Genomic DNA, 22,907 nt, shown 5'->3' with positions numbered 1-22,907 from the left:
TTTGACATGCTGCGGTACTAATCAAAAGTATCGTAGACTCGCGGTATTCCACACATTATGGTACTACTCACAGGTAATGAAATTCGCACATGTAATACAGACCTACGGTGTTTCACACATAGCGGCGCCATTTACAGGCAATGCAAACCTATGGTGTTCATCACATAAGTGTACTAACCACAGGGACTCGTACTATCCCGTGGTGTTCCTTATATAGTGGGTACTAATCACAGGCAAGCCACAACCCTGGTGTCGCTCATATAGTGCTACTAATCACAGGTACCGTAAAAGCCTGACCGCACGATGCTCCTGATTGCTACTAATCACAAACCTATTTCGTACCTAACATAGTGGTACTACGCGCAAATAATAGCGACCCATGGTGTTCCCCGCGTGGTGGTACGAATCAAGAGTAGTTTCATGGTTCTAATTCAATCATCTCTTGGTCGCCCCTTGTAGTCGCCTCTTGCGACAGGCAGGAGATACCGCGGGTGTATTCTACATGTGCGTCCCCCACCCGCAGGGGGTAGTGTGTTTGGTCCGCGAGAGGTATTTTATTTCCCTCAAGTCCGCCGGCAAGCCGGTTAGGACCCCCCTATCCGCCACCTGGGACGCGCCACGTGGTAGTGGTATTTATATTTGAGAATGTGCATGTCCAACCCTTGTCCCTTCTCTCTGCGAGGTTGGGTATGAAGTAGCGGGTTTTTACGATCAATTGCCCTTCCCGATGCCAACCTCCCCAGAGAAGTTAACAAGATTAAATGAATGACGTGATCTATTATAGTAGGAAGGAATAGGGTGAAACCCAATGCTGGTACACAGCCTTCTCCTGTCAAATTATACGAAGGGGTTTGCTCAATCCAACAGACGAATCACAATCAACAGTCATGTGCACTCTCTCCATATGAGATTTATACGCTGCAGTCGATATGAACACCGCGGAGAGGTTTGGAATTGAATCCCAGATTTTGGCACCCAATTTAGTAATTAGAAATTGTATACCACCACCTCTCCAATGCTGCCAGCCAACATTCTGATGGTGACATTTTTTCCACCAACCAGACTTGAACTGGCTAACCACAGTGTCAGACCATACAGAGTTGCAAACTATCATCCTCATGATCCATATTGATGTGACATACAATTGAGATAAATAAATCAATGATTCCAACTAATGGATACTATTTGTTTGCCTTTGGCACTAAAAAACTAGTATATGTTGCTTCTAGTGACTAGACATCATCAGCCAAGTCTTGTTTAGAAGTAAGGACATATACATCTCTTCTTAATCCTAAAAAGACATTTGAAAACCTTAAAAATAATTAACTTAGCTCGAACTATAGGAATGTGTTATGGAAAGAGGGGGGGGGGGGGGATCGGGGGGGTGAGGGAGAGGGATGAATTAAACCATCAAATTAAGGTGGTTTTTTTTAAATAGTTAAAATGGCTTATAGCTTACTTCCCTACTGTGCTGCAATAACAAGCATTTCCCTCCCCACACACACACATACAAGGCTGAGGCAACAGTTGGGAGAATACTCCCCAGAAATGTAAAGGAAAAATAACATTCTGGATGTTGAGGGGTAAGTTTTTTCTCACAGCAATCAAAATTAGCAACTTTCTCACAACAGTTTTCCACCCCACACAATTATACCTCTCCCATTTTTTCAAAGTTACAGATCGAGTTGCAAACCACCAGCAAACTTATAAATGCAGTCTAATGCCAAACAAATCTTAAGATTCTCCTATGGAATGCCAACTCCAATGTGGTTAAAAATTTTGTCAAATCACGCTTAATATAACTAAAAAAATGTTCAAAATATTTTCGAACAAGATCCAGTGTCGTAAGAGAATAACTCATCACATTTCCAGAACATCTGAGATTCATGCTATCATAAGCAGTACTTAAATTTTAAAACCACATTGAACATGACATCAAAAGTATTTTAAGCTATAAGCCTATTGACCGGTTACAAAAAAAAAAAAGTTTCACCCATCCACCCCCCCCCCCCCCTCTTTCCATAAATCGTTCCAAAACTTGATATCATACGTGGTGTTTACTAACGCTGATCACGAAAATTATGACTTCCGTAATGCCATTTAATCAAAATTAGGATGCAAGAATATGTTCTACGCAAGTAGTAATGTTGCCTGTCTTATGCGATCTTCCTGTAAAAAGATTCTTCATTTAATTGTGAAGTTAAATTACTGTCAAAGTCAACAGCTATCTTTATTTTATTGCTTGGCATTGATTGCACATTGTTCTTCTCGAGGCAGACTAACTTAAACGTTACCAAATCTTGGAAGTTATAACACACTACCATCTGGCAGAATTCGCATTAGTTACATCTGATATTATCATATGGAGTGGGTATATCTACCTGTCTGTATACTCTACGTATAACGGACCATTTATATTGGTATTATAAATTTGCTCATTCAGGACAAATATTTCAGATTCCCTATGGGAATCAACATCTATATCATACTCTACGTACCTCGTATAAACTATATTTATGATGTTTTTTCTTTTCAATATTCACTGCATCTATCTTATATTTTCAAAATTATCATCGATCCAGCGCTAAGAATACTTACAACTCCGATATCTACCTTAGAAACTCTATAAAAAACAAAATAATATTCATCTCCTGCCAGGTTAAAATAAACATACTGAATTAAAATGCTCAACGTGATTCACAGTCTGGTGATGAAATTCCATGTTCTATCTGTAATAAATGTTGTAAGTCTATGTTAGGAGTAAATATTCACATAGGAAAATATCACCCTGAGAAATAAAATCATAACACAATATGCTAGTAACATGAATGTTGGGGAAAGCTTACAATTGACAGAAGACACCCGAATGGTCGCTGATCATGAAACTGAAAATAATCCTATGAAGAGCTGGGAGGATAGGATTTCGAACATTGTGCAAAATGGTGATACTAATCAGCTGGAATCTTTTACTTCTGAGGTTATGCAGTTCTTTGCAGATCAGTAAATGAATTACCTGGCCCTCAACATCCTGCTGTTAGATATTACAAAAGTAGAAATTTATAAAATAATCGTAAATATGACCATAAAACCTCTAGTAACCCACAGCAGAGGTCTAAAAGGCAACGAGAAAAAAACAGAGAGCGATATGCCTATGAGGTAGCCCAATATCATTTCTATAATCAGAGGCAGAAAACTGCTCGCAAAATTTTGGACAAAACTAATCCTTGTAAAATCCCAATAACTACGATTTTGGATCATTTTGAAAATACTTTTGGTACAGAAAATATCAATTCTCATCTTTTCCTTATGGAAGAAAACACTGACTTACCTGCTGACATTAATATTTCAGTAGATGAAATCCATAAGGCATTATACAACATTGAAGTTGACACCTCACCAGGCCCAGATCATATTACAGTTTGTGTATTACGGCACCTCAAGGTTACAAAATTTTTGATGTTACTCATCAACACGATACATAATTTTTCCTACGTACCTACAAAACTCAAAATGACCAGAACAATTTTAATACATAAGGGTGGAGACATAAATAATATTCACGAATGGAGACCTATAACCATATATTCGGTGATTAGGAGAATAACTGAACGAGTACTAGATATGAGACTGCGTTCATATGTCATACTAAGTCCTCACCAGCGTGGCTTCGTGCCATTACCTGGAATTCATGTCAACGCTTCCCTCGTGAATGGTTGCCTCCAGGATGCAAAACGCATCAAAAAGGATTGTTGCGTCATTTTTTTTAGATGTCACAAAAGCATTTGACTATCAGACATGAACATATCAAACGATCTCTTCGACAATCTGAAATTCGTTGCAAGTAATAAAAATCATTGTCAATCCGTATTGAAGATACTGAATGTAGAATCCAGCACACACCGGCACAAACATGGCGTGCCATTACGGCTCCTCTTCGCAGACACAATGAGGAGATGCCTCATCCCAGCTACAATGCTATGACTCTGTAGTTATACATTCTATCTCTCCACTGCTGTTCATAGCATAAGCAACTCCATTCTATTTCACCAGACCAGCAACAAAAACAGTAACTTCGTACCGAGGTCCTTCATACTTTCATTTACGTAATAATATCAATTTGCCGTGGGCGTAGAGGCGCGCGGCTGTGAGCTTGCATCCAGGAGATCGTGGGTTCGAGCCCCACTGTCGGCAGCCCTGAAGATGGTTTTCCGTGGTTTCCCATTTTCATACCAGGCAAATGCTGGGGCTGTACCTTAATTAAGGCCACGGCCGCTTCCTTCCAACTCCTAGGCCTTTCCCATCCCATCGTCGCCATAAGACCTATCTGTGTCGGTGCGACGTAAAAGCAACTACCAAAAAAAAAAAGAAAAAAAAAAATATCAATTTAAGTCTCAATGGCATCTCACACCGATGTTTTCACATAACATTCCAAGCTACAAGGATTTAACTAAAGTAAAAGCGAAAGATTCAACCCGCAACATATTCCCAATAATACAATTACCTACAAATAACTGCCATCATTGTTGCCATTTAAATGCACTGTTTACTCAGTGACACCCAATGAGTCTCCGTCCACGCTGATCAAGTTCACCGTACCGAACCCGGGACTTCAACCAGATAACTTTCAGTTTGATGCCTATAGAACCTCATTTGGCTATGGAATATTTTCCCTGCCCCTGTGATCATATAATAAGATTAAACCACTCTGCATATTTCTGATATGTCAACGCTGCAATAGTCTTCCAACGATTAAAACAACGGGACGCACTTGGTGCTAGACATTGTTATATCCTTGCTCACCAAGCGACTCTCTTGTAAATATGTATATAAACTGTAAATTCTTAAATGTTCAATTGGATAATGTAAATTTACTGGATAGTTATCAACCACTGACAGTAATTTTTGTTACAAACATTGACGCCGAGCACTATACCCTTTCTCCCCTGTCTGTTTATAATGTAAATAATTTGTAAAAACGTTATAATTTCCTATGAGTGCGTCAATCATTCTCCGGAGCACCACTGCTGGCTCTGCTAAAATTACCCAGTAATTTTAGGCATTGGTGTTGACTACTTATAGTCTTACTAATAAACGGTGTCTAACTTTTATACAAGGTTTATACACCATTTACACGAAATTCATTACTAATAAACAGTGTATAAGCCTCCTGTGTATACATCTGTTATAGTTATTCACTGAATTGCTTATACAGTCCACGACCCTTGTATAAGCGTTGTATAGCAGCGTGTAGCGGAAAAAAGAAACGAGTGAGCAGTTTATTTTCGTGGTATTTATTGTCGACAGTAATATAATCGTTGTAAAATATTCGACTTATCCATTTAACATTGAACACATGTTGAAAGAATGACGATAACGTTGATGATCTTCACGATATTTTAAACATAGAAGACATACGGTACACCATTCAGAGGTTATGGAAGCTAGACATCTTCGTAAAGTAAAAGACTTTAAAGAGACGGAATGACAATGAATAACTATAAAAGAAATGATGGTTGGGCGTATTTTTGTGTAAAAATGTGTTACAGCTTAATAGACCTTTGATATTGCGAGTTTTATACACTATCTACCCCTACAAAGATCTTTCTTAATTGAGTACCTACCGTATACAAGGGGACATATTCCTCGAGATAAAAAGTGGCATAACTTGAAAACCATACGTAACATGATATCCATACTTTGTAGTTGAATACGTAGAAATCTGATGTATAAATGCCTAATAGAAACATTTTTGATCTAACCTTTCGTTTAGCTACAAAACAGGTTTTCCTTTCTCCTAAAAAGTAAGGATTTTGGAATGTGTACCCTTTTCAACTCGCCGATTCAATTACAATTGCTTACGTTTTCCGTACTACCCCAGTTAGGAGCTTTTGATATTTTCTTAAGCTTTTCCATTTCTTTTTTAGCGTCCATTACACAAGCAAGCTGAAGAAATGTTGATATCAATATAAGTCAATTTCCAGCTGTCTCACGAATTGAATTTGAATAACTATAAAAGAAATGATGGTTGGGCGTATGTTTGTGTAATAAGGTGTTACTGCTTAATAGACTTTAAATTGCGAGTTTATTATACATTATCTGCCTCTACAAAGATCTTAGATCTTTCTCAAATTTGAGTATAAGGGACATATTCCTTGACATAAAAAACGGTATAACTTGAAAACCGTACGTAATATGATTTCCATACTTTGTAGTTGAATACGTAGAAATATGATGTATAAATGCCTAATAGAAACTTTTTTGATCTAACCTTTCGTTTAGCTACAAAACAGGTTTTCCTTTCTCCTGAAAAGTAAGGATTTTGGAACGTGTACCCTTTTCAACTCGCCGATTCAATTACAATTGCTTACGTTTTCCGTACTATCCCAGTTAGGAGCTATTGATCTTTTCTTAAGCCATTCCATTTCTTTTTTTGGCGTTCATTACACAAGCAAGCTGAAGAAATGTTGATATCAGTATAAGCGAATTTCCAGCTGTCTCACTTAGTGTTGCCACTGCCTTTTCGATATGCTGTGCTACTGTGCGACTTTCCGGAAAGTTTTGCTCGTAGATAACCAGCAGAAGCGATCATAAAGGCGGTGAACGTGCGAAATACGTCAGTGAACTGCAGGAAGAGATTCCTACTCCTTGGAACGAGTGTATACGTGCTGTGTAGTAATACAATGCGTATACCTCGTTTATTAGTAAGAAAAATGTAAAACGCTTATACAGGGTTTATTCACTGTATAACAAAACAAGAGTTAAACAACGGTATAAGGACTTTTTATTAGTAAGACCCTTAGTCTATAAACTTATATTGTCAACTATCACCATTGTACAAGTGTTTCTCATACTTAATTTTCCCATTGTAATGTATTTTAATGTGTGCATGTTAAATACTAATCAGGTACCTGATTTTTGCCTTGAGGAGGTGATTTGACTGATGATGCCCTCAATGAAGGGCGAAACATGTCTCAAGTGGAATAAATAATAAATTCCTAAATGTAAAAATGTATATGTATTGAATAGGTGACAAAATAAACCATTTAGCACCTTCAATCTGAAATTCCTCCTAACTTATGTAGATTAATTGAAGCATTTCTTACAAAGAACATAGTTCAAGTGGAGGGTGATAATATGAAATCAAAACCCATCGAAATTAAGTGTGGCGTAGCTCAAGGGTCCCCTATCCCACCACTGCTGTTCAATTTAGCAATCGATACTGAAATACAAAATCTCACTGATCATGACATATGCCAACGTTATGGCTATATTTTATCTGATAATCTACCGCCGTTATCCTCATTTGCTTTCGCAGATGACCTAGTCATACTCAGCAAAACCGAAAATGATGCTACTACTGGTACCTTGTTAAATTTAGCTGAAAGCAGCTTTGCAGAAATTGGTTTACATATCCATCCTCTTAAAAGCAAATCTATAATCCTGAAGATAGGAAAATTAACTGAAGAAAACGTCACTATACTCGTAGGATCAATAATCCCATCGATAAAAACAAACATTGAACGAATCAAGTATTTAGGAATTGACTTCAACAATGAAATTTCTCTTGACAGGCATAAACTAATAAGCACAATAACTTCTGACTTAAATAATCTGGTAAAAACAAAACTTCTAAAACCAGAGCAAAAGATCAAGATTATTAACGAGTTTGTTTGGCCGGGTTTGATCTATCCTCTACAATGTGCCCCTCTGACACAACTATCAAACACTTTTCTTAGAGATCTGGACAAAATTATAAGAAGTTCTGTAAAAGAAATAATGATGCTGCCAGATGATACTCCAAATTCGATGCTGTAAGTGCCAGAAAGGTCAGAGAGATGGGAATAATTTGCGCAAAAAGGGAAACTAATATACAGCACTAAAATATTTGTAATCGCTTACTCCATGTTCAGCATGTTCATCTACCATACGTAAGGAAGTTACCTGAAGAACAAGATATGGCATTCCACAGACTTGACATAAAGAAAGTCTTCCCCCAAAGATTGACGGAAGAAAACTACATGAAATCATGAGAAATCGATCCTTTCAGTCATGGTGCCAGTTATCACATAAAGGAAAAGGAATAGTATTATATTCAGACTGCCCGAAAGTAAACTCCTGGATCACTAATAAATCACCTTTGTCCTCTTCTGAATACATAAAACAGGGAAGATGTCCTGCAACCTCACCGCAGTCAGGTCAGTTCCCGGTAGGTCATTCAACACAACCCATTGTTGCCAAAATAGCTGCAACGAGACAGAAACCCTTGGACATGTGCTGGGACTGGCGGAGCACTGAGCTAATGCGCAATAATCGCCACCCGTGTAAGAACGTTGATTGCTCAAGGCTTGAGACGGCATGGATGGGAGATGCACGAGGAGGTTCTCTGAATCTCTACCGATGACTCTAATTGGAGGGCGGACATCGTAGCCATCAACAGAGGACAAAGCAATGGTCTTAGATCCCACCATTCGCTTTGAAAGAGACCTTAATCAGGTTTGGGATGTGGACCTAGAAAAGCAAGCTATTTATGTTCCGTGCTTGCCTTACCTTTCATCTAAGTATAAAATACCTATCGATCGGTGGATTGACAGAGGCGTGCTATTCGGAGCAAGAGGCACCCTCCCTAGTCAGACACCGAACTTCCTACAAAATTTTAAAGTTCCATGCTGCGAGTTAGAAAAAATAGTAATACAAATACTGAGGGACTCTCTGCAAATAATTCATTTCCATCTATACCTGAGAACGTGATTTACATTCCTCCCCCCACTAACTATGGAAAAAGGAAGATAACAGCATTAACGATTAAATTTTCATTGTTTGATATTTTTAAACTTCACTGAAATTGAAACTGTATTCTGGATAAAAATGGTCACCCCCATTGGAGGACGGATGATTTATTTCTTTAATAAATCTCTCTCTCTCTCTCTCTCTCTCTCTCTCTCTCATTTTTAAGGCTTTGAAATGTCTTTTTATTAAGAAAAGATGAGCATGTCCTTACTTCTTGTAAATATTACACCTAAACAGGACATAGCTGATGATGTCTAGTCACTAGATGGGAACTATAATTAGCCAAAGGCAAATAAATAGTATAAATTAGGTGGAATCATTGATTTATTTCTCTCAATTAGACCAAACAGGCCTTGACAATCATGGCCACAAGCTTTTCAAATTTTAGAAAATCCGTAATCGTTTTCTCTCCACTAATGTCTCACAGACAGAGAAACTACATTTATCGACATCAGGTACAGTCCGCCCTCCCTTTCTTCAATAATATAATCCCTGTGCTTGGGGCTGTGGCACATACAGTACACCACTCAACACACGATGCAAGTACCTGTCATTCAACATTCTGAAAATGTGGCAGTGCTCTCAATGGTGTGGTGGGCGTCAAAGCATATACTGTATCCCTCCTCGTCTACTGAAGGAGAGAAAGGATCATCAAAGCCATGTCACTTATAAGAGGGTACAATAACAATAATATTGACCTTGTAATAAAATAAGGCTAACACAAGACCAACTTACTTGTTCTGAAACTTTTTCTCTTTTGACAGTTCTACAATACAGATGAGAATTATTGTACTCTGTCAAGTGGTATTTCACCCGTTAGTCTGAGTTCAGATTTTGTTGTGGAATGTTAGTTTGTTTTGTGCATCTGGCATTTCATATTTTCAAAAATAGAAACACCATAAGAGTGTTTTCACTCTTCAACATTGGTGAGTTCCATATTGACATATTGTGTTTAATTAAATTTATTTCAATATGTTTGATTGCTTCTATGGAGTTTCCTGTTATGTGAAGTGTCTTACCTATCTTATATAAATGTTGACTATAATATGCCGTAAGTGTAATTTAATAACGGCATGTAGCACTGGCACAAGCATTTTTATTGAACAAAATGAAACAGATGTTAAAATTAGTTTAAGGCTGTAAAAAAAAAAAGTTTAGAAGTTTTATCATACAGTGGAACCTCGATTATGTGTTCCTGGAAACTACTTTTTTCTGGATTATTCGTTCAAATTATATGGTCCCTGGAACATCCTAATTAAATCATATTGTAAAAATCCCGCATTATCCATTCGTTGAAGAATTTATTTCCCGGATCAACCATCCAAAAATTTCAATCCCATCAATGCTAAATTCTCGATCAAGCATTTTTCAAGAAAAAAGGTATCTAACAAAGGACGGCTAAGATATACCTACGGAATTGGACGTTAATGTCCCGTCATTACGATAATTAGAGCCAGTACTGTACTAGGAAATACTTGGGTAGCGTTATATCAAATGACAACCTAGCAAAACATGAGGTGAACAATCGAATCAATAAGGCAACACAATTTTACCACCAGGTAAGACACCTGCTGTGGGATGAGGAAATACGCATGAAAACAAAAATGACATTGTACAAGTCCTATTATACACCAATTCTTACATACAGTCTCGAAACCACAACACTGACCAACAGAGATAATTCCAAACTTCAGGCAGCTGAAATGAAATTCCTACGCACTATGATCCAGAAAACCAGGAAAGACAAGATTAGGAATGAGAAAATTAGAGAAGAAGTAGGAATAGATGATTCTCTCCTCAATAAGATTCAGATAGAAGAGGATGCCAGTAAACAGAACTGCAAGGAAGGAATTTGACAGAAAGGTAAAAAGAAGACGACCCGTGGGAAGGCCACGAAGGAAATGGATAGATTTAGTTAAGAGCGATGTACTGCTGAGAGGTCATGATTGGGACAAGTTGGTGGAGGAAGAATGGTACAAGGACAGGATGAGATGGAGGAGGCTCATATACCACACCCGGGAAACTGGAGATGGTTTAGGATGATTATGATGACTGTACTATGAAAGCGATCAGCCGTGAACATGCTTAAGGGACCATCCTAGCATCGCATTCAACTGGTATAATTTAGGGAATCCTCGGAAATCATAAAGCAGAGTGGCCACAATAATTGGAATGAGACAGAGCTTATTTCAACAGCTCTACTTGAAAACGGAACGAGTTTTGTCAAAGGTTTGTACTTTTATCCCTTTCAGACCGTGTACACACAATTGTGCAGGTCCGTATTTTATTTATGTCTGAGCTTATTTGACGTTTTCTTGGTGCTAGACCGGTCTGCAGTGCTTGTGCGGGACACCTAGCATGTACTTCAGTTGTTTTTATTTTAACGCTTGACCACCATGGGACAGGAAGAAGAGTTTAAAAATACAGTTCATCAGCAAGATGGTGGGAAGCAGTAATGCCTGAAGTAAGTATTTATTTATTGCATTCATATTAATCTAGAAGCTTTACTGAATATCAGAATGTAATCAGTGAAATGTGGAAATTGTTTAGCGAACATAAATTGTGAACTTACAACATCGTACGTAATACCATGAGGTTTAGAATGTTGATATGCACAATTGTACAGGCTAGGTTTCCTTGCAGGCTATTCATGCGGGAGTGCTGGGTGCTGCCACCAAAAGGACTGTGAAAGCAGAACTCGTACTCTACGTGAGAAATATAATGTGTAAGATTTTAATTGTTTAAAATCGTTCCACACTGTAAAATAGAACATTTGATCATGTACATGTGTATATTCACATGCACAGAGCTGAATTTTTTTTTGTAAGTATTGAATTAAGTCCTGACATGCACAATTGTGTGGGTGCTTTTTTTTTTTTAGATGTTAATTTTTATTTTGTAGAATAAACTAAAAATATATATATTTAAGAGCATTTTAGTCAGTTTTTGACGTACAAACAAAAATTCACACCACCAGTTTTCTATCAGGTCTGAAAGGGATAGAACACCCACATTATGATCAGGGTTAGATGTATATTTTTTATTTTATTCTATCGTATTGCCAAACAGGTTTTCGGCACTTCCCATACGGCACTATATAATATAGTCACTGGTCTTTCAGACAGGAATCGAAATTCCTCCTTCCTAACATGAATCTAGTATTGCCATGGATGCTTTCACGGCCCTTGCTTATAGACATGATACAGGTCTTGGGCTTATGCCGTGTCAAGAAAATAAGGTGAAATTCTTCACGTTTTGCAAAGAACTGCACTCTGTGTCATCAGAAGAAAATCTTGACTGTCCACGAGAAAGGATTCTTAAAAACGTAAAGAATTTCACCTTATTTAATTGACACAGCATAAGCCCAAAAGCCTATATCATGTCTACGAATCTAGTATTTTAATATGATCGGATAAGATTACATTCTCGAGACCAGAAGAGATGTTGCACTTCACATATACAGTAAAACCTTGTTAAGACGTTTCTGCAGGGGACAAGGAAAAAGAACATGTTAAGCGAGAAAACGTACTACTGAATACACAAATAAAAACTATCCAACAGGGATATGCCAGTAAATCTGCATTCTACCTGCACTGACTTATGGCTGTGAGACCAGGACACTGAACGAATTATGAAAGGGAAACTTAGGACAGTGCAGAGAGGCATGGAAAGGGGTTTTACAAGGAAAGATAAGAAGAGAGCAGATGACATCAGATCAGTCACTAAAGTTAATGACATTCTTGAGAGAATAGCCACCTTAAAATAGCAATGGGCTAGACATACTGCTCGAAGGGAAGATGACAGATGAACGAAGCTAGTATTAGAATGGAGTCCAAGAGATCATCAGAGGCCTAGAGGAAGACCACCAGACAGATGGGATAAAGACATCACGAGAATAGCTGGTGCTACCTGGCAGAGAACTGTTCAAGATCGTTCCACTTGGAGAGTTCTACTAAAGACTTACCTGAGTTCACGACTTAAAAAGGCCACATCATGTAACGATAGAATTAGCTGATGATGATGATATCTCCTAATCCAAGACTACATTTTTATCTCAGAATTTCATGTGAAAAACCATGGGTCGTCTTACATTCGCGACATAACCGTAATGAGCACCACTGGCAGCTACCATGGTAACCACATTGCTGCCCTTCACCACCCACGCACGCACGAAACTCGACCTTCAATGGCCGAGTCTTTCACTAGCTGCAGCAATCGATTGTACAGTGCCTCTGCGTAACGTCGCTGGTTCTTGGAAAATAGTGGAGAATGACATTCTAATAGCCTCTACAAAAACATTTCTCAAATCCGCAGAATGGCATCAAAATATTAAGCCTACCGTAGGCCTACGCTCTTCAGCTAATTACAAGGTCGACCATAATGTACCGTACTTCTGAGCCCCAGCTGTGCAGGAAATGTTATCTGAATTGGAATAGCAAGGATATGACCTTTAGAATTCTTAGAAAGGCCACGGTTACTCGGTGAGAGTTATGACGCGTCTACTGTACCTGACGCTTAGTAGAAGTATCAATTTGATAGACAGCAGAAATATTTTTACGATGGATTGACATATTGTAGACACGTGGAAAAGGTATTGCTGGCAAATTTTCAAAGGGTTCAATGTTTGGCATTAGCGTGAAGCCAGAGATAGCTTAAAAAATGCGTTCTATACAAAATAAATGCATTCAGTTGCCCACAACACGGATGTTTTACAGAAGTCGAAGAAGAAATTGTGAGATACGTGCGCGAAAAATGCAAGGACGGAATTGCCATATCACGGTGCACAAAACTCGACCTTCAACGTCCATGCCTTTATTATACTGAAAATCACTAGCCGCTGAAGCCGATCGAAGCCAGCAAGCAAGACATGCGTCTAGCAGCAGACGGTTGTACTTGACGCTTAGCAAGAGTTTTATAGACAACAGGAAAACTTTCCTGGTGGTTAGTTGTACTTCAGAAACACGTTGAAGAAGTATTGCTGGCAAATTTTCAATGGGTTCTCTATGATATTATGATGCCAATTTTCAGTTAATGGTTATTAAAAATGTGGAAATAAAGAATAATTGTGCAGCCGAAGGAAAATACGGCACAACTTAAAGCTAATGTTCGGTGTTGGCGTAAAGACAGAGGTAGTCTAAAAATGTGTGCTGTACAAGTAAGGCATCCAGTGGCCTGCAACAAGGAACATGAAATTGTGAGGTATGTGCGAGATAAATGCAAGGTCAGAATGGCCATAACATGAGATGTGATACGAATGCGGGCTCGCGAACAGGAATTCCCTTAACTTTCAAATACAGTATCGGATACTTCTGATGAAAATAATTAGGGTATTAGGTAGGATTTACGTGATACTTGTGTGTGTTCATTTTATTTCTCAAATTAAATTTGAAAATAGTAATAAATAAAATTATAATGTCACAAAAGCACTTTTTAAGGCTAATTTAAATGTTTAAAAGGAAAATGTGGGGGTTGTCTTGCATTCAGGGTCATCTTGGATTTGGAGAATTACAGTAGCAGCTTCAATCAAACAGATTTTCAAACTTTTCGCTGCCAATTGCATTCCACTGCATAACTTTGGCTGATGTAGATTACATAAAAACAGGCACCGCACTTGCCGTCAATTTGGAGAACCCCCCCATGGCACTACAGTCCTTGAAGGGCCTTGGCCTACCAAGCGACCGCTGCTCAGCCCAGAGGCCTGCAGATTACGAGGTGTCATGTAGCCAGCACGACGAATCCTCTCGGCCGTTATTCTTGGCTTTCTAGACCGCGGCCGCCATCTCACCGTCAGATAGCTCCTCAATTCTAATCACATAGGCTGAGTGGACCTCGAACCAGCCCTCAGGTCCAGGCAAAAATCCCTGACCTGGTCGGGAATCGAACCCAGGGCCTCCAGTTAAGAGGCAGGCACACTACCCCTACACCACGGGGCTAGCAAACTGGGAGAACAGCAAGTCATTAACTTCCCCAATTAATTAATTTGTCGGTGATCAGGTCACTTTCTTTAGGACTGACTCTCTTACAATAGCAAAAATATAAATTAGACTTTTATAAGGAACTGTTTAACTAAGATCTCTCCGGGTATGCAGGATACAGAGTTTGCCTCAAGCTGACAAGAGCTCATTTAGATCCTTCCTTCTTTCAAAGAATGAATGCCAGGCTAGCATCCGAACTATTCCGTGATAGTGTTGCCAAAGAACTAAAATTTTATCGAGAAACAGAACTGACAGAATTTGCAGGCAGCGAGGACACTGAGGCATTAACAAATGACTTGAACAATGTTTCAGATGCACTCAATGCATTCATACCTTCCAAAAATCTCTATAAAAACTCTTGATCCCAGAGAACTGTTCTAATTTTTCTTCAGGCTCTAAAGTCTACAGAAAATAGGTGTGCCACATCCAGGACCATCCTTAATAGTAACACTTCAAAGTACATTAGAAATGACCAAGTGGCTCTGGGAAAGAAGTTATGCATATATATCAACAGGAAACTCATTCAGGATCCCTTGGAGCAACACTTCAGAATCATTATGTGTTCACTCAGTTCAGATGACCATCCATCTACGATAGATTTTCTTCATTTGCGTTTACTACAATGTATTGATGTTCATGTAAAGCAGGCACTATCACCTGAAGGAAACTGTAAGCAGGAAAGGGAATTAGTGCTGACGTCCTTCGTAAATCAGATGTGAATGTTGGCCCGGAATGTGAAAGTGCACGAGACTGTAAAAAAGTCAGTGCAAACTTCCATAAAAGAAAACAAAGTTATTCAAGACTGTTCGAATATTGAAGATTGGGAAAGTGCTGTGCCGGAGTTAAGCGCCGTTCCCTGTCCTTCCATTGAAAAGTGTTTGGTTTATCATGTAGACAGGTATGATGTTAGGCAATCCTCAAAATTTATCAAGTGCATATCCTGTATCCGTTCTGTCATGAAAATGAAAGTAGTTTTTCAGTTCTTATGAAAATTAAAGATTATGAATTGACAGCGGCACAAGGTTTCTAACACGTCCCTCTGAAAGTGGGTGCGACATTCTTTTCCGGATTAAAAGGAAAATTAATGAGAAACTGAGCTCATCTACATTGATGACACGATTGAGGCGATTTCAGTTGTGCCATCAGGAGCTGGCTGTTGTACTGAACACACTTTGGAAATTATTCCTGAACAGGTCTAATAGTTTTTAAAATGCCGATCTTCTTCAGAGCGAGAGAAATCCACAGTGATCTCTAGCTCAACGATCTGTTAAGACTACTCGTAAACTATCAAAAGTTTTGGTGGATAATTTACTTCACATACTTTAATTGAGAGAAGTATCAGTGTTATTTGCAATCTGGTGTATGTTTAATGTTTCATGTGCTGTTTAAAAAGTATGTTTGCAAATTATGTAAAACACAATATTGCTTTAGCTTTTTGTAATGTTACATTTTACCTCGCATGTTCTCTTTCTTATCCAAGTCCCAAGATATTTCTACATGGGGATTGGGGATATTAATTACAACTCTCTGAAAGTATTATTCATAAGTCTAAAAGATTGGGTGTTGTATTTGGCTATCAGCTTATCAGTGTGGGAGTGTGCTTGAACTCAGTGAATGATCTCATTAAATATTCTATTCATCATGCTAGTGACTCATGAGGCACAAGAATATTTTTGACCATGAAATTGCATGTAGCAACAACGGTGAAGAAAAATTACAAACAATGTCTCCAAAATTGATCTCACTCACTCACACACACGCGCGCGCACTCTCTCCCTCTCCCTCTCTCTCTCTGAGCGTTGATCAAAGGGTTTCATGTAAAAAAGACATGCTGCTTGTAAAAAACAATGTTGGCTTTTATGGAATACAATGCTAAATTCAAAGCAACTTTGGGAGGAAAATGTTTTAATCAGTACACCACTGGTGGCATACATCATGTTAACACTCTGCAAAATAGGATAGTAGTATAGATCAAATAACATTTAGTGGGGGGTTGAAGGAAAACAAAACCCTAGGCTAATCATCCAAGTAATTTAAAATCATACCCGCCCATTCCAACTTGATCCATTCCAAATCGACCAGCATTCATCTTGCACAGCTGTTTGATCACGTTCATCACTTTCTCATCAAGTGGTGACAATTCTGTGATGGTTTCAGGTTCTTTAGCAGCCCTTACAACTAAAGCTTCCAAGGCAGGACGCAGTGCCACAATAGCTGCAGCAACTTCCGGTTTCATTTCCAGGTTAATCCTGAAAATAAATAATATTATTGGTTTTATGTCCCACTAACTACTATTATGCTTTTTATTTATTTTTGTTTTATTGAGATACAGAGGTGCTGGAATTTTGTCTCACAGGAGGAGTTCTTACATGCCAGTAAATCCACAGATACGAGGCCGACATCTTTGAGCACCATCAATACCACCAGACTGAGCAATGAAATAAAAAAACCATGTTGAATGCCCATACAAACAGCATTTAACAGAAGAATTTAATCAACAATATTGTTATTGTCACCACCAATGTAAACATCACATCACTCTTAGCTCTGTAACGTAATCAACAGACTTCAAGTCCTAAATCAAGAATTTTATGGATCCACTAATACTGATTATTTTTAATGAAAAACCAACATAGTTCAACTACAAGAGGACTTAGAACTTTTATTTTAACATTCAAAAAAGGAAAACTAAACCCTAGGTTAATCATCCAAGTAATTTAAAAATCATACCCGCCCATTCCAACTTGATCCATTCCGAATCGACCAGCACTGCATTGCACAGCTGTTTGATCACGTTCATCACTTTCTCATCAAGTGGTGACAGTTTTAAATGTTATGTTTTATCTCATGATTCTTAGATTGTGTCTCACCATTAAAAAGCCTCATTTTTTGTATCTGGTGTATATATGCACAGTAGAAGTCCAATATAACGAGTACGGCAAATAACAAGAACGCCGTTACAATGACAGTTTCTGTCTGTCCCTTCAAAATTCCTATTATCCTTCGGTTACAGTGAGAGCCCTATCACTGACGCATCTGTTATTACGAGCGATTAAGTGTGCGCAATTTTTCATTACCAACATTTATGCACCCAGCGATTATGTTGCATGCATTTAATCTTCAGTATCGTTTCCTCGCTATGTCCACTAGTGAACTCTCTCGTCGACCTTCAAAGGTGTGTCAGAGCCAACTGCCATTCCATAAAGAAAAATGGAAATGAAAGAGAACATATTTTTGTAATAAATGTGTAAATAACATGTCCGATAACAGTTGTTAATTCTTACAAATAAAAGCTGAAGTAAACGAGGCTTAATTTTAATGCTAAATACTGCAATTAAGCAAGAATGGAATACATCTCAATATATGGCAGAGTGCACTATTGATTTAAGGCATTCATTTTATATTTTCTTGCATCTGATCAAATTTCGGAATTTATAGTGAGGTTATTTCTCTACTGCTTGACATATGTTTTCATAATACATATAGTAAAGTTAGGTTAGGTGACGCTGTTTGAATAAGAAAACTGAAACGTTTGCCACGAAATGCGATTGATCATCTTCGGTACGCCATCGTTTTTGTGCTATGTGCACTTGCGAGCTCTCTTGTCAACATTCGAAGGCGATGTCGGAGTCGATTAGTAATACCCGTCAACTGGTGTTCCATAAAGAAAATCAGAAATGAAAGAGGACATGTTTTCGTAATAAATACGTACATAACGTGATCAATTGCAGTTGTTAATTCCTTAGCAATAAAGGCTAAGTAAACAAATGTTTAATTTCAATACTCTACACTGAAATTAAGTAAGAATGCGATACAACTCACGATATGGCAGAGTGCATTACTGATTTATGAGGTTAGGTTATATTTTCTCGTGTCTGGTTAAACTTCGGTAGGGCTATTACCACCTAAATTTACAGCGAGAAGGTTATCACTTTTGTATTGGCGCTTGATATGTGTTTTCATGGTAATACGCAGTTAAGTTAGGTTAGGTGACACTGTATGCATAAGAAAACTGTGACCTTTTCTCACCATGCGCATGAACTTGCGAGCTTTCTCGTCGAGATTCAAAGGCAATGTCGGAGTCAATTAGTAATGCCCGTTTACTGCTGTTCTCTAACAGAAAATTCAAAATGAAAGAGGATAACACATTTTCATAATAAATGCGTAAATAACATAGCTGATAGCAGTTGTTAATTCGTTAGAAATAAAGGGTAAAGTAAACAATCGCTTAATTTTTAATGTTATATAATGAAAGTAAGTAAGAATGGGATGCACCTCAAGAGGTAGAGTACATCACTGATTCAGAGGATTTATATTTTATTGTGTCTCGATAAATTTCGGGAAGGCTGTTCCCATGTAAATTTGTAGCGAGGAGGTTATTATTTCTATACGTGCGCTTGAAATATGTTTTCATGATACATATACGGTTAGATTAGGTGACGGTGTTCGAAGAAGAAAACTGGAACCTTTGCCACAGAGGCCTCTGGAATAATACTATAATTTTTTTAAAATGAAATTAAACATACACTTTCACGTATTGGATTTTGAAAATAACAAACAAGCAAGCCGTAGTGTGGATATCATCCGCGACAACCATTTCATACTGATTTTATTGTGTATGGACTTTTTTCCTGACTTGTATGAAAAAATGGGATATAACAACAATCAGTTATAGCGAGTAAATTTTTCGCCATTATGAATTCTTGCTATAAAGGACTTCTACTGTATATTACTGTAGGTGATGATGCCCCACCCCTAGGGAACGAAACATGTATTAGTTTAATGTTACACCCTGTACTGAACAGGCGGATCCTTAAATAGAATATTGGAGTTTTCTTAAATATTTTCAACTTGATTTCAACTTCGTAGATAACTAGCGACTCACGAGGCACAAGAATATTTTTAACCATGAAATTGCATGTACCACCAACAGTGCACAAAAATCACATACAATGTCTCCAAAACTGTTCTAATATGTCACTCAAACATAGTAAATGATACTAATCTGAATACTGTATCAAAAGAGAATGAGCAACAGACTAGGACATAAAATAAAATGGCAAGATGTAAAAGATATGAAACAGTTCAACTCTACTGGTCTAAACCCACCTTATTCTGGCCATACTCAACAAACCCCATGGCACTTAACGCGCTTGACCTGCCCAGCAACCGCTGTTCAGCCCGAAGGCCTGCACATTATGAGGTGTTGTGTGGTCAGCACAACACATCCTCTCGGCTGTTATTCTGGGCTTTTGAGACCGGGGCCATCATCTCACCATTAGATAGCTCCTCAATTCTAATCATGTAGGATGAATGGTCCTCGAACCAGCCCTCAGGTCGAGAGAAAAATCGCTGACCTGGCCGGGAATCAAACTCGGGGCCTCCGGGTGGGAGGCAGGCACGCTACCCCTACACCACGGGGCCGGCAGCCATACTCAACAGCAAACATGAAATATTTGTTTTACTTAGTCTATTTCACTTTCATGCATTACAATCATTAGCTGAAAATGGTATGTTTAGTACTCATGAAATCAAAACATTATTTCTCAATAACAAAGTAGTTTTGAAATGAATTTTCAAGAAAGGTGGTCACCAATTTGACAGAAAATTAATAGTTTATCCCTTTGATCACCAGTGGTTTGTTTGTGAAACCACCTTTCTTAGAGGCATTTGCACAGTTTACCAGTGGTAATATGTTGTAACCACCATGCCTGCTGATAGCTGCTGTACTCCGGCGTCAATTTGAACAAGTTTTTCGAGCACATCTTGTGCGGGAGTCCGTTCGTGTGAGGTAGTATGTTGTGATGCCACCTGTGGGTTGCTGTGTTGCTGTGATTGTCATTGTCTGTGACTGCGTTTGTTGCAATAATTCATTTGTTGTACAGGTAAGTTTGGCTTGGTATTCCTGCTAGTGGTATCACCATTATTTGCAACATTTCAGAAAATTGTTTCATAATAAAAAATAATCATATGGGTGGTTTCAGGTTCTAGCCACTGGCAAGGAGGAACTTGAAGCATCGACCATGGTGTCATGGAATGTTTGCGCGAATCAGTTGAACAGTGAACTATCAGAAGCCTTGCAACACCCACACAGGCCACGTGGATAAAGCTGATATGCTACGAGCCTCTTATGAACTGGGCAGAAAGAGCAAGAAATTGTGGCATCGGATAATGTGGCACTTCCTTGATGTTGCTGTTGTCAATGCCTTCAAAATTTTCAGGGAAGTAAATCCTGAAACACAAATGAGTCTGGAGAAGTTTCGATTGGATGTGATTTCGGGTCTTGTTGGAGCATCACAATGCACCCCTACAACTAATTCTAGGCGTGCATCTCGCGTCAGTCACTTCAGACCATATGTTCCGAAAGAGAAGAGGGTGGATAAAGCGGCACATATGCCTGTTCAGGGAACATCTAGGCAGTGTGTTTTTTTTGCAGCACGAAAATAAATCCCCACCGTACAAGATGGGCATGCCAGACATGTGGTGTTGGACTATGTATGGGCCATAACAAAAACTGTTTCGCTGAGTACCATGCCAAATGAGAAGACGCCTAGTTTCCCAGTGGTTTCACCGTGATACCACTTCCTAAAAACTTGTACAAAAATTATCATTTATGTAATTTTCATTTGTACTTCATTAGATCAGTATTAAACATTTAAAATAATTTTCATTATTTCATTTCTTGGTAATCAAAGGGTTATACAAAAATAAAAGTTCTGCTTTTTAAGGTTTCTTTTCGGACTAATTAGATCCTAGTCAATAAATTAAAACAGAATGCCCATCTCAGCAAACAGGAAGAGATCAACAAATCTCTATCAATATTAAAAGCTGTAAAGTTTTGAATGGAATTTTCATTTCAAGATGTCCAGCAACATTCTCAATTAATGGCATACAACAAATACCACTACACAAGTTCACAAGCTATAATAAATTGCTACACTTACCAATTGTCCAAACGAATAACATTCTCAACATATTCCACTTTACGTGACCCAAAGAGGAGGAGATGAATGGGTGTTACCATAGTCATTTGCTTGCAAGATACAGCCCGAGTACGGATCTAAAAATGGAAAAGTTTATCATGAACTGTGTACATGAAAATATTTATCTTTTTAGCCAAATTCAACACCACCTATGTTGCAACTGCTTGCAATCAAGAGTTAATAAATACGAAGGCCATCCAGAAAGTGGTACCCGTTTGTGCAATAAAGACACAGGAGTAAATATTAACACATATACACATTTTTATTGGAAAGAGCATACTTTACACTACTTCTCCACATAATCTCCAAGCAAATTTAGGCATTTGTCATAATGTGGGACGAGTTTTTGTATTCCAGTGTCATAGTCCTCTGCCGCCAGCGTACTGAGATACGTAGTCACGGCTTGTTTTTCTTCATCGCTGTCAAATCTTCTTCTCCCCAGAAAGTCTTTAAGCTTCGTAAAGAGATGAAAATCCGAAGGGGCAAAGTACGGGCTATATGGAGGATGGCCGAAGGTTTCCCACTTGAATTGCTGCAAAAGTTGTTGTGTTATTGCAGCTGCATGAGGCCTGGCATTGTCATGAAGGAGAATGACAATAAACCTCGCCGTCGATTTTGTATTGCCCGCCGTAATTTCTTTAATGTTTCACAATACGCATTAGCATTAATTGTGTCTCCACGGGCCATAAAATCAATGAGCAGTACACCTCGGCGATCCCAGAAAACGGTTGCCATGAGTTTCCTGGTGGACAGAACTGTCTTTAATTTTTTTGGTTTGATTGGTGAATGAGCATGATGCCACTCCATTGACTCGTTTACTCTCAGGTGATGTATAACAAACCCATGTTTCGTCCCCAGTAATGATGCAAGTCAGAAAAGAGTCTCCTTCATCGAAATAACGTCCCAGAAACGTCAAGTGCTGTAGCCATACGCTTGGTTTTGTGCTCCTCTGTAAGCATGCGAGGGACCCACCTTGCACAGATTTTTTAATAATGCGGATGGTCTTTGACAATTTCATGAACAATTGTTCGAGACACATTAGGAAAATGTTCACAGAGTTCATCAATTGTGACGCGTCGATCGTTCCTCATGCATTCGTCTACTGCGCTCAGCAGTTGGTCTGTAATGTCAGATGGTCCCTCTGAACGCTCCTCGTCGTGTG

At 38.5% G+C, this 22,907-nt stretch overlaps 1 protein-coding gene across 2 annotated transcripts in view; it reads right to left on the bottom strand.

Annotated features, from left to right (window-relative positions):
- mle (maleless) overlaps positions 1 to 22,907 on the bottom strand; it is a 278,516-nt gene that overhangs the window by 35,730 nt on the left and 219,879 nt on the right. For both annotated transcript variants that reach the window (XM_067135650.2, XM_067135651.2), the window contains 2 exons: positions 21,707 to 21,822; positions 16,808 to 17,011 (listed from right to left, as the gene is read on the bottom strand). In XM_067135650.2, the coding sequence (XP_066991751.1) occupies positions 16,808 to 17,011; positions 21,707 to 21,822 (320 nt within the window). The remainder of the gene's footprint in view (positions 1 to 16,807; positions 17,012 to 21,706; positions 21,823 to 22,907) is intronic.

The sequence above is a fragment of the Anabrus simplex genome, chromosome 1, assembly GCF_040414725.1.
Source record: "Anabrus simplex isolate iqAnaSimp1 chromosome 1, ASM4041472v1, whole genome shotgun sequence".
NCBI lineage: Eukaryota > Metazoa > Arthropoda > Insecta > Orthoptera > Tettigoniidae > Anabrus > Anabrus simplex.
This window is presented reverse-complemented; position numbering and strand designations above follow the sequence as displayed.